General features: G+C 39.3%; 1 protein-coding gene across 1 annotated transcript in view; it reads left to right on the top strand.

Moving 5' to 3' along the window:
- ephb4a (eph receptor B4a) overlaps positions 1–13391 on the top strand; it is a 33410-nt gene that overhangs the window by 4675 nt on the left and 15344 nt on the right. Inside the window, exon 2 of the mRNA XM_026371824.1 lies at positions 11842–11912. Coding sequence (XP_026227609.1) covers positions 11842–11912 — 71 coding nt within the window. The remainder of the gene's footprint in view (positions 1–11841; positions 11913–13391) is intronic.

Here is a 13391-nt window from a genome sequence, read left to right as displayed (position 1 = left end):
TATCTAAGAGGCCTAACTTGAGCCTCAATCCCTTCTTTCACAGACATGTAGCCTTTTCTTTTGCTACTCTTTCCACGTCCTCTGTCTCCTTGATGTTTGACTGGTGCTATGCTGTTTTCTCTTGCTGACTGTCTCCCCTGCCGTGGAAATGTGGATCGTTTCCCAGAAATCCTTTTAAATGGAACCGATTTTTATAAGAAAGGGATTTGCATTTAAAGCAACCTCCCCCCTCTCTGAAAGCCCATAGCCCATCATCCTCAGTACCTCAGTCCGATGATTAGCTTCCTCAAGAGTTAAACAAGCATCCGAGTGTCACAAGTACTCTCCCTCCACGTCCCTCTCTCTCCCTTTTCCACCACTCAGAGAAGGATGCATATGGCAGCTGGGAATTGCAGGTGGATGATAGTTTAGCTCTGTGAGAGGATACACCCCCAGCCCATACATCCATGTCAGACATTCACTTTGGAGAGCCAGTCTGTCCTCCACCCACACGCTGCTCTCTGAGAGTGGGACACAATGGGGACAGGCTGCAGCAGAGAGGGAATGAGGCCACAGCCTATCAGCCATAAGCACCAAGGAGAATGGCACTTTTAGAGGGATGGGGGTTCTCTTTGAAGTGAGTCAAGGAGAGATTGGGAGACCGGCATGAGTCGACAAAATAGAAAGAGCAAGTGCAGAGAGGGCAAGGAGGGTGCGAGTATGCACACGTCTGCACACTGCATAATGAGCAAAGTAATGTATATTTGCATTCTCTAATGGTACACACCTGGGGCCAGATTGTATTGGAGATATGAGCGATGGGCTGAATATGTGATTATAATAAAGGGATTAAAAAGGCCTTTAATTAGGAGACAACAATGGAGAAGGAGATGTTTATCTCAGGTCCATCTTTCGCATTTATCTTTCACACTAATCACAGCTGTTATTTGAGGCACACTGAGTCCTGCGTTGGGAAAAAAAAAAAAGCTTTTGTGGAGCATTTCTACATGCCATTGTTGTCTTACGCCTTGTAATGTTTTTGTTGTTGCATTCAAAAATAGAATCAAATCTTAAAGGGGAAAAGGCACCAGCAAGCTTGTAAGACGTCTGAGGCTGGCTGTACAGGAACTGATTTAAAAAAAAAAAAGCCACCTTGATGTAAGAATTTCTCTGCTCCAAGCATGTGCCTTCGGCAGAGTGGATTCAGTACGAGTCTGGGATATTTTCCTCCCTGCATTGACTAGGTTGACCTACATCTTATGTTTGCTATGCTGGCTTTAAGTTGAAACGCAATTTACTTGGTTTGACATTAACCTAGCGAACACATGCATATTGGCTTCCACCTGCACATGGCTTCCAAGCCCTGTTTTCATATACAGCACTGAACCAAGAGGGCTCAGCTATATACGGCATAACAGGCATTCCTGAGCACTAGTGGCCCACCTACAGCTCGCACACAGCTGAGAGCTTTAAACGGGAGTCATTCTCCAAAATACAGTTCAGTTAAAGGAGCATTAAATATTTTTTATTTTATTTTTATTTTTTGCAGCTTAGTGTCTTATTCTCTCCTCTTTGTACATATCAGTGTTTGCTTCAGTGGTAACTGATTGCTGTCTCTGCTCAGCCCTATCCAATCTTCGAAGAAGTCGCAATATTAAACTCGGACAATTTTTCCGAGGGGTGGTATTGAAATTCAAACAGTTTGTAAACTGCTGAATTCACCCCATGCTAAAAAAACATTACATGGCTGGCAGAGGAAGCAAAACAATGCTCTTTGTCCTCCAAAGATGAGTCTTTTCTTTTTTTTTTCCTCTAGAAATGTTGGTCAGTGCCACACAGACACACAGTCACCAGGTTTGTAGGAGCAACGCATAGCCTGATGAAGAGAATTATCTCTCAGTGTGTCTGTTGTTGGTTGAGTATGAAAAAGTCTGATGTGTCAGAGTAAAAGAGAAAATTCTTGCACAGAGTCTGTTCTCTTGTATCCTGACTTAGATGTGTCAATCCTTAGATGGTTTATTTAGCTGGAGTCTGCACTGTTAGCTTCAAGCTGTCCACCTCCCACAGCAGATTAGTCACTGAAAGCTGTGTGTGTGTGTGTGTGTGTGTGTGTGTGTGTGTGTGTGTGTGTGTGTGTGTGTGTGTGTGTGTGTGTGTGTGTGTGTGTGTGTGTGTGTGTGTGTGTGCTTCTTCTTTGGCAAGATTTTTTTATGACCAAAATGAATTGTAGATTTTGCTTTAAGGCTTTGATAAAAACTCTGTTTTAAGTACAGCAGTAGACGTTTTTGGGGCTCATGGAGAGTTCGTTAGATACATCACAGCAGTAGATGAAGCAATGTGGGTTTTTCATCATGCTAGATTTGAAATAAGATTCGTCGGCCGTTACATGTTATTTTATAAAAGTTGACATTTCCATGTTTTTTTTTTCACTAATAAATGTGAGTTAATTTTGCTGCCTTACAGTAGTATAATATATAATTTCAGTCTTTTATGTGAACATTTTAGCTCTTCAGAGCGTATGGCAGCTTTTTTATTCATGATTATATGACTTATATGAAATAGCACACAAATGATAAAAAATAATCAAAAGTTATCTAACTGGCAAATTATCTGATCAAATTATTAAGAGATTGAGCAGAGTCTCCTGCTGCTTAGGAAGATCATCCCAGCTTTCACTGTTGTAGGACTCCATCAAGTATAAGTGTCCACCCTGCAGCAGTGCCAGGGTATGATTGACCCCGACCTCAGGCCTCCCTGTGGACAGGAGAAGACGACAGGATGAATATCCTCTTTAAGGACTGAGAAGGCATTTGAAAACAAGCACACAACCTGGAGTTTCCCATGGTGCTCTTGCAGTGATTACACATAGCTCAGCTTTTACTGACAATCAACTACCTTCAAGGCTTCTGTGAAGAAGATAGCTCGACTTTAGGCTTGGTGGTTTGTAGAGAGCAATGTTATGTTATCAGTATGATGGGTGATACTTCCCAGGTGTTGAGCAGAGAAGCGTCTGCATTTGGTTCATGCTGATCTTGGTGCACACATGCATTGACAGCTTTCTATCTTAGTTATGTGTGAGAAGTCCCTCCAAGACCATAGATGATCTTTTCATTTTTTTCTGTTATATAACAAACTGAAAATGTGTGACATTTGTTTGTTTGCAGTCACACATAGAAATGTGTGGTTACTTTTGCACACTCTGATCACAGGATCCAGACGGCTGGCTCTGATGTAGACTAGCACATCACCCAGATGATAAATCAATGGCCAGAGAGTCATTTCCCAATGTAAAAAACATTTTCTCAGTAGATGAGTATGGCTTTGAGTTTTTGTTTGCCTCATTTTCTTTTCTACTCTGCAGTTGTACAGATTGAAGCATTTGTCAGCATCTAACAAAGTAAAACCTTTTACCAAAAAGCATCACAGAAATTGTTTTTCAAAAAGACTAAAGTGCTGAAATGCCTCGTGCAGTACACATTTGTTCACTGCGGTTCTTGCCTTTTAATCTTCAGTCCTTCAAAAGAAAGTAGATATTTGGTGAAGAGGTTACAGAATGAGTTCAAAGCATCGATTTTAAAGCCCCCAAAAGCAAGGCGTTCTTTGTCTCATCGTATTTGCGTGTGTTTTGTCCATGAAATAAAATAGTATCATATTGTAGATTTAAGGTATATTTCTTAATTCTGCAATGTCACTATGGACACACTGGTGAATAAAAATGTGTCTGGCAGCTACACCAATCAATACATGTGACCCACATTTTGAGAAACCTTCCTGCTCCCATCTACAGCAGCGCATATATAGCATTTAGTGTAGTGTAGGAAATAAAGCTACATTCAGAAATATAAAAAGCATGTGGTGGGGAAACTTGTAGTTGAAGCATGTGGCTTCTGATCATCAGACACAGGGAATTGAAGGTTAGGAAATAACAGATGATGAGGGAAGAGAGAAAATGAGCATAAAATGTGTGAGAGGAAAGTTTGGATTATAAAGGATACACTGTTGTGGGGTCAGCTATAAGATTTTTAATCTTTAAGTTTTTTTTATAAACAAAATAATTATTTGGTAATGACAGTAAATATAAATGCTAGGTGCATCCCTGGCCTTGGACTTTAGTAAATTAGCCAAGTCAAATAATAATAATTCTGATGGCTTACCGGAAAAACGGTTCATACACCACTGGTTTGCTTCACCTCCACTTTTGCCTCTTTTACCTTACAGCACTTTTCATTTGAAGACCAAGCCTAGCTTGTGGAAATGCAGAGTTTTTCAAAAGTAGTGCATACCCTCCCAAAAATGAAATGATTCTTTAAACAAATCTCTTTTTAAGTTTTTCTTTCATTCTGTATCAGGAAGCCACCAGGGAGCTGGTGTAGCCTGCAACAATGTTCTCAAGGAGTCTTTCAGTTTTTCTCCGAGTTAGGTTATTTTTGAAAAGGGCTTGAGAAAATGGTGCCCATAATTGGAAGTAGCAGGAGGTGAATGCACAGAGTGTCAGATCAATATTTCAGAGAAGCCGAAATATGCTGTAAAGCAAAACAATTTAGTCAATCGTTCTGTATGAGGAATGATGTGGGGGAATTATGTGTTTAAAGTCTGACGTTCATAAAGGTGTCTACTTGGAAATGGGTTCTGAATGATTAACAATTTAGCCAGAATAAAAGAAGAAAGTAGTTTTTTAGCCTGGAATTAAATGTTATAATCTATTGCTTTCACTTTTTCTTGCCAATATCAGCATGCTCCTGTTGTGCACAGCAAACACTTTCCATAATAACACTCTAATCTATTGTCAAACAGTCATAGATGCCACCTTTCTGTAGATAATGTTCATTCTTGATCTAGTGCCGTCCCTTTGAGAATATCTCTTGGCTCACAGCTATGTGAATTTTGTACGTCTGAGGAGGCAAAAAGGTTGTTTGAGTCCAGGATGCACGAATGCTGTTCAGCATTTGACACTACAGGTCAAAACTCATTACTCGTAGGCGTCAATATAAAAAGACGTAGAAGCATGCTCATGTCTCATATCCTCTTAACCTCAACCTCTCATTTTATATGAGGGTCAAAACTTTTATACCACTGTGATTGAAGTAAATATTCTCTTTGTACTGTGACTTGAATAATGCAAGAGTTTGCCTTTCATTTTACAACACTTCATTAAATTGGAAAAGCAGTGAATCACAGATGCTTCTACCTGTGTTAAGAAGCATTTGTGTTCTAACACCAGGGAAACACATCTGTCTCCTGTTATAATATGTATATGTAGTAATGCTTAAGAGTGAAAAAGAATAAGGGGAAATTAAAAAAGGCGAGTGGTCCAGAGATCAGAACATGTTCTCTTCTGAACAACAGCTGGAAATCGTTTTTTTATTGTACTGATTTTATTATTAGGTAAAGAAGGGAAGTCATCAGACTTTTAATACAAGCTCTCTAGTGTGAAATTTGAGAGTTGTCTACTTGGGGGAAAGCACATCTTCAACTAGAAATAATTAATGTAATGAGTCTGTCTGTCTAGTGAATCTCTGATGGCGGTTTAAACTTAAGCCAAACATTAAGGGGTCAAGTATCACAGACCTGTACTTAATCCTCAGTGCTTTGGGTCAGCAGGTTTGATTCACAGCAGTGTTGATCCTCTGTGGTAGCGTCTTTGGTTTGTGTCCAGTACGAATCTCCCTTTCTAACTGGGTCACATCCTGTTCTGGGACAGAGACCAACTGCAACACTTATTCATATGCATCCCTACAGACAAGAAAGAAAAGAAGGGTCAAACAGTAACACCTTTTCTTTATCCCACCTTTGTCCCTTTTCATCTCACTACTCTATCACAGACACTTAAAGTGGCCGAGCTCATGCACACGTGCCACAAGGCTTTTGTTATACAGTAGATGAGGAGTTAAACAGTTGCTCAGATGCTGTGCATGTGAATGATGTGCGTGTTGGCGACCGGCCCCCCACCACACCAGGAGACAGGAAGGGGATAGGAACAACAGAAGGCTGAGGTTTAACCTCAGTAGACACAACTCTGTAAAAAAAAAAAAAAAGAAACACAAACATGGTTCCAACATACACGCACACACGGTGCCTAAGTTTTTAAACATCCATGTGCACACTGACCTACGCTCACAAAAACAAGCAGTGGAAAGACACGTGAAGGAAAATCATTTTTTGTTTTCATTTGCATCCTTATTGTACATTATAGTAGACAATCTGAGTGACAAGGGCACGCAAAATTAGTGTTTTTAAAAATTAGCCAAGAATATTGTTCAATAATAGCTGGAGGACAATCGCTCTTACAGTATAAAGAAGGTGATAATCTTCTGCAAAGTTGTTTTTGGACAAAATAAACTAACTAAATACACTTAATATTGGATGACTAAGCATTTGAAAAGAAAATACTATTGAATATCACTGTATTATTGACCAACAAACAACTTTCTATAAATGTCATTAAAATTCTAAACTTTTTCATATCTCTTCCCCTTCTTGCTTTTTTCTTTTTCATTATCCCCATTCCTCCCCTGTGTCTCCATTTCTCCAGGTGTATTGGGGTAAATTCTGTTTCTTTAATTAAAATGAGGCCTAATTGTAGCTGAAGCAAGGCAAATGTTCGTAGGCCTATAATTTCCCTATCACACTCCATAGCCACAGAGAAAGTGGAAAACGGGGAGGGAAAGGGCACGTAATGGAGAAATTAACACAAAAGTGGCATTTGTGAAGGCAAAAAAGGACTCTGATGAAATGAATTTGAGGTCAGTTATCTAAAACCTGAAGAGAACTGTATAGAAAATGAGGGTGTAGTATTTGCCACATAGTCCCCCTTTGTCAAAAATACAGGGTCAGGTTTAACATTTCAAAAGAAAAAAGTATATGACACCCTCTATTGTTATCTGCTTTTCAGACAGAAAACTTAATACCTCTCCCTCTGCTGTGTCCTTCTGACACACTTTCATGATGAAAATAAAACTATACCTACAACTGTGCAATGTTAATTCTGACCCACCTGACCCATTTCAGACTCTGCTTTATATTGGGTCGGCAGTAGCTCAGGTGGTAGGGCAGTCATGTACGAACCCAAGGGTGAGTGCTTGTCTCGGACAGCGAAACCCCATAACAGCGCTGATATGTTATGCTTATTTAAAATATATTGTAAAAAAAATCCGTGATTGTAATTACAAGGCTCAAGACTTCTCGCCACTGCCCGTATCAGTTTAGACTTCTCAAGTGTCTTCTAATGTGGACAATTGTACTGTAATTATTGTACAGTTGTTTGTTTTGGGTGTTAAATATGGCCAGATGACGAAGTTTCATTGTTTCTACATTTTTCTAGCACTCTGAGCAATTTTCTGGCAGTGGGTGGTCGCCGCTGCTGAAAGAATGCAGGGGAAACGCCGGCTTCCTCTAACAGGGCTTAAGTCTAAATCTACTTCAGTGAAAGGCAAGGCCGTGCATGTACATAATAGAAACGCTCATGCTCATGCATCCTGTCTCATAAACCTTAATGATAGAGCCGTGATAAACAGTGATTACCATGCCTGTTGGGGGTGATGGGGTGTGTTTTCTTTTGCACTCCAAAAAAAAAGCAAATCACCATATGAAACAGAAGCAGGTGTGCATATGAAAAGTGGAGATTGGGCAGTCTTCTGAGTATTATGAAGGTGTTGTTTTTTTGTTTTTTTTTTAAATTATGCTGCAGTGAACTGAAGGTAGGCTTAATACACGGAAAGCACCGGCCTGAACTTTGCTACCCAATTATCCTCCTCATCCACCTCTCTCCTCTTTTTCTCTGCTCTCTGCAGACTTTCCTTTCTTTCTCTTTATCGCCTCAGATTGTTGTTATAAAGCTGCTGGGCTTCTGTAGTGTTGAAGTGGAAGAGGATGAGAAGTGTGTTTGTGTTTCTTAACGTGGAGTGTGGAAGGACTGTAGAATTGGTAGATTCAAAGAGAGGAAATGGTATACGGTGTATACGGATGTAGAAGTGATCGATTAAAGTCAAATTTACCATTTACCTCTCAGTGTGGTACAATGGCAGACCTTATTCATATGCAACACTGATGATAAGTGATGTTATTGCATTCATATGCTGTGCATGACGCAGGTGGCAGAGAAAAACACTGATGTGGAATACAGTAAGAAAGATTTGTTTAAACATTTAATGTGGCTGTATGGCGGTGGGAGTGGGGTCGAAGAGAGGATGAATTTTGTATTTTTGTTTGTGTGTGTGTGTGTGTGTGTGTGTGTGTGTGTGTGTGTGTGTGTGTGTGTGTGTGTGTGTGTGTGTGTGTGTGTGTGTGGATTGTTCACTGAGGAAATGTATTTAATTAACAAGAGCTAAGATGTGAGCAGCAGTGGTCGTGAGTGAGTGATCATTGAAGTCATTATGGGAAAAACAAGGATATAAAAAGTCAGGTATTTATAGACACCACTGGATAATGTCTGCCTATAACACTTGTTCTTTTATTGTTAATTGTTTTGTATTATAATATACACTGCCCTTCCAAAAAAAAGTCACACACTCTAATATTTAGTTGGACCGTCTTTAGATTTGAATATGGCACGCATTCACCTTGGCATAATTTTAAAAGCTTCTGCAATGTCACAAGATTTGTTCCCGCCCAGAGTTGCATTAATTGTTTGCCAAGATCTTGTATTAATGATGGGAGAGTCGGACCGCTGTGCAAAGTCTTCTCCAGCACATCCCAAAGATTCTCAATAAGGTTAAGGTCTGGACTCTGTGGTGGCCAATCCATCTGTGAAAATCATGCTCATTGAACCATTAATTTACTATTTGAGCCTGTGCCATCAGGGAAGAAAAAAATACATTGATGGAATAACTTGGTCGTTCAATATATTTAGGTAGTCAGCTGACCTTACTTTTTAGGCACATAACTTTGGTGAACCTTGACCTGACCAACTGCAGCAACCACAGGACATAGCACTACCCCCACAGGGTTGTATGGTATGGCATGACCTTCTTCTATCACTCTAGTGATAGAAGTCCAAACCCTATAATCCGGCAAATTTAAGCCTCATTGACAAATGGTTTTCTTAAGACTACAAATCTATTTAGTCCCAATCCCCTGAGTTGCCTTTACATTGTGCATGTGGAAACTTACTTTCCACTTTGCGTAATTTCACTATTAGGCATAGCTGTTGTTTTTCTACAATTTGATTTTACCAGACGTCTAAGTGATGGACCGCTTGACAGGTCTTAATCCAGTTTTAGTAGTTTTACCAATCTCCTTAGATGTTTTCTTTGCTTGATTCATGTCAATTATTTGACCCTTCTGACCACAGGATGTGTCTTCTGACATGGTTGTTTAAGAAATGAATAGCTACTCACTCACAGTTTGGGTTAAATAACTTGTTGCCAGCTGAAAAATAATCCTTCATGCAGTAATTATGCAGTGGGAGTCTCTTACCTATTTGCTTAGTTAAGTCCAGGTGTTGAATTTATTTTATTTATTTTTTAAAATTTTTTGGGAAAGGGGCCGTGTTTGTGTATTGTTACACATTTCGCAAGAAAGAAAAGGACAGTACATCGAGTTGACCAAAGCTGCTGTATGTATCTATATAGAAATTCTGCCTTGTGGTATCACTGGATGATCCTGTTAAAGTGTCCTATTAATATTTACTAGTAATTAATTAAAGCGGTGAGGTAAAATAACAGAGGTTGACTGAGTCACCTTCATGGAGCACTATGGAACAACAAACTGATTTACTGGGTACTACTTGCTTAACATTATCCCTTTATAATTAAGTGTTTGCACGCATGTAGTTTACAGACATCCTGAATAGACCACATTGTTTGCAGTATCTGATCTTTAGCCAATAATTAAATATCCATCAGTGCAGAACGATGACGTCTGTGTCTGGACGGCCACAGCTAGAACATTTTCGAAGCACAAGTCAGATTCTGCTTTTCTATTGCCTTTATGTGTATTTCATTGGGATGTGGGCTGATAAGTGGTAAATGTGATTGCCTCTCACTTCTGCACAGGATCACAGAGATTAGTAACTGTAGGCGTTGTAGTTATTTTGGTAAAATACTACAAGTGTTGGTGTTGAACAGTGTTGTGCAAAATATATTCATAGCGTACAAAGAGTCCCTGACAGCCCTTATGTCTTCATAATGTTCAGTGTAGCTAAAAACCTTATCCCTCCCTGTTATTATTGAGATTTACATTATCATAACAGATTTGGTCACGAAGAAACTGTAAGGTCACAGGATGTATTCTGGTGGCATTTGTCACAATGAACAGGGGAAATCCTAGGTGTTGTGGTGACAAAAAATATTTTATTGTGGTTTTAGTATGTTGCTTAATCACTTGCTGTGCTGTGTCCCAGAGCCCAAGGTCATGTCCCCAACATGTTTGAAATGCAAAGATTCAGCATAACTTTTGACATTTCATGATAAATATTAAAATAAATGACTTGATGAATTGATTATCACTTCTGTTTCAGCTTTACTTTGTGTGAATCAGCTAAACATTGAACAGACTACTAATTTCACCACTGCTTAACTTTAGGGATCACTAACCTGAAGTTACAGACAAATATAAGTTCTTTGTAATGCACATTTCAATTTTCAGCATGAATATAACTGCGGAAAATGTGGATCAACCAGTGTTATTGGAAGCCATTATTAAATCAGTTGAAGAAGTGTTATTAAAGAGGAACTGTGTGGCTTCATGTTGAGTTAAATACAGATTGAATCACTCAAACATCACACTAAAATTAGATATTTGGTTTTGACAGTAAAGGAACGTGTTCAAAATGCCATTTTAATAAACAGATTTAAGTGGATTTTAAGCTCTGGTTAATGTGAAGTGAAAAACAAACCTATAGAAAACAAAACTGGGGAAGAAATCTGGGGTATGCTGGGACACATGCAGTATTTGTGCCTCTGTGACTGCAGACTGTGTATTAGTGGGGTTATGGGATACAGAATTTACTGTCAAACCTTATATTAGGAGCTTAATTCAACAAAACATCTTAATAACCCCAATAATAAAGTCAGACTGAAACCCCCATTTCCTCCAGCATCCATTTTCATGCAAGTGCTCTCCTAGATCATGGCACACAGGAGAGCCGCATTAAATCCTGTTTATTGGCAAAACCAAACTGCCCAACCCCTACTGCAGGGAACATGTAGGGCTCTAAAAGCCATCCTGTGACAGAAACCTCATCCCATCAGTATAAATACGAGTCGCAATTCAGCAGAGACAATCTGCTAAGACAGCTGGAGGGAAAAATGATGTCCTCACATGAAAAGGAGCCCTTTCACTCTAACCTAACTGTGCTTCAAGTTACATACAGTTCAGTTCCCGGATATTATTGGGATACTGAATCATAGCCGAACTGCTCAGATTGTTTGTGAGCTGGCAGCCTGCCCCTCAAAAGATTACAAAAAATCAGTCCTATTGTAATCACAGATCGTGACTGGAAGAGCTTAAATCTTTGTATGTGCATGTCTGTGTAAGTCTGGTCGATAGCCTTGTTCCCACTAGTTGTCCCTACTCTCTCTGGACAAAAGCAAACTCTTTGCAGCAGGTTTAGTGTGACCACAGGCATGGTGTGTTGCTGGGAACAGAGGGGACACGGGGGAATAAAAACAAACATGAGAGGGAAGACAATTTTAGGGTGGTGGGAATGTTCCTGTAGATGTAATTGACTGGTGAAACTCCATCTTCTTCCCTAATCTCAGTGTAAGCAATAGCTGAGACTTGACAGAGAGCTTGGGACTCCAGATATGTTCACTGCGTGATTTTTAAACTAATTTGTGTGTTCTGAATGTAAATGGGTTTTATACATGTCATTTTTATATGTCCTGCTGGGATTGACATTATGTTTTTGATCTTTTTTCACAGAGGTCCTGATGAACACTAAGACGGAGACATCTGATCTCAAATGGACCATCTTCTCACATGCCAAACCTGAGGTATGGCACCCCGGCCTCACTGTGTTATCTGTATTCCTAACACAGACCTCGTGGAGACTGGGGATTTTTGGCTTCCAGCTGTTCCTTTGTTACTTTGTCTATAAAAGGGTTCCTTCTGTGGCAGGTGACTGACAGATTAAAGGAAACGTCAGAGTGAATGTAGGATTCAAAGTATATTGAAAGCAGATGCTTTGATATATCCCACAAACCTAGGAGTTGGAGTCACTGGCTGCCCACAATTTTGAAACTGCAGCCAGAAAAAGACATATTTGTAATTTGATCAGCTGAGGAGTGGTTGCTAGGGTATTTTTGCCAGCAGCGTCAGTGACCAAAACTGCTCAACATGCTGATGTCTCAGAAGAAAAATGATTACACTGACGCTGGCAGGGAGATTTCTGGGACTGGACAGAAATATACTCAACAAATGTGTCTGCGCTTTTGATTAAGCGGCAAACGCAAAATAAACCAACACTCCTTAAATAGTTTAAACAGTCGTCGTCATTTGAAGCAGTTTATCAAAAGCTTCACGTTGTCAGAAACATGAATAGATTGTTTTCTGTAACACTAACGAGTGCAGTGATTTAGTCAATGATGACAGGCGGCAGTGGAGCAATGCCATGAGCTGTCGGCATCAAAAATGACAGATATAAATGGGCTACTATATGCTTTATTTTTAGTATTAAAGTATAATGAGAGCTGCATAGTAGATGGGTTTTTAACAATTTCCAACCACATCACATACCACTCAAAGGTATTGTCTAGGACTAACCATAATAATAAACTAATATAGACTCGGTAGGTTGGAAATCTTTGTCTGCCCCAAGTTAAAAGTTTCATATTTGCCATTTCTTCACACTAGACAGATGTTATTTTACTGTATATATACATAATATGAATAAAGGCTTTAAATTTGAGTTCCTGTCTTGTTGGTAAAGTAAATTAATACAGGTTAATGGTGAAAAAGGGTTAAAGCAGTTATCTGTTTGTTTACGTTGTCATTTTTAATTAATGAAAAAATAAAAACATTCAGCAGCTGTTGACGTTCACTTTAACTTTGTTGCACGGGTTGTATTTAAAATTTGGCCAGTCTTTCTTACAGTGTGAAACCACATGTGAGACTTCCCTTTCTATTTGCTTTCAAAACACATTTGTAGCAAATTCTCTAAATGATTTTTGTCAAATCCAGATTAGTATTATATGTGTCCTCATCAGAGAAAACATTTTGTTCACAGGAATATGTGCTGCCAAAGTCAATAGTACTTATTTTGTTGGATTAGGGGGGGGAATTCTCCCTTCAAGAGAGTCAAACCTGGCTCTCGGTGCTCTGCTGCTCTGTAATTCATTCAGACCAGTATTCTGCCTCACTCAACACATCATCTGCAAATGGATTTTTAAAGATTTACATATTTATATAACTGAATTTCTGAGCCTCAAGTTCAGCAAATCTGCTAAATTCTGCCCCAAGTATGTTAATTTCTT

Source organism: Anabas testudineus, chromosome 14, assembly GCF_900324465.2.
Source record: "Anabas testudineus chromosome 14, fAnaTes1.2, whole genome shotgun sequence".
NCBI lineage: Eukaryota > Metazoa > Chordata > Actinopteri > Anabantiformes > Anabantidae > Anabas > Anabas testudineus.
This window is presented reverse-complemented; position numbering and strand designations above follow the sequence as displayed.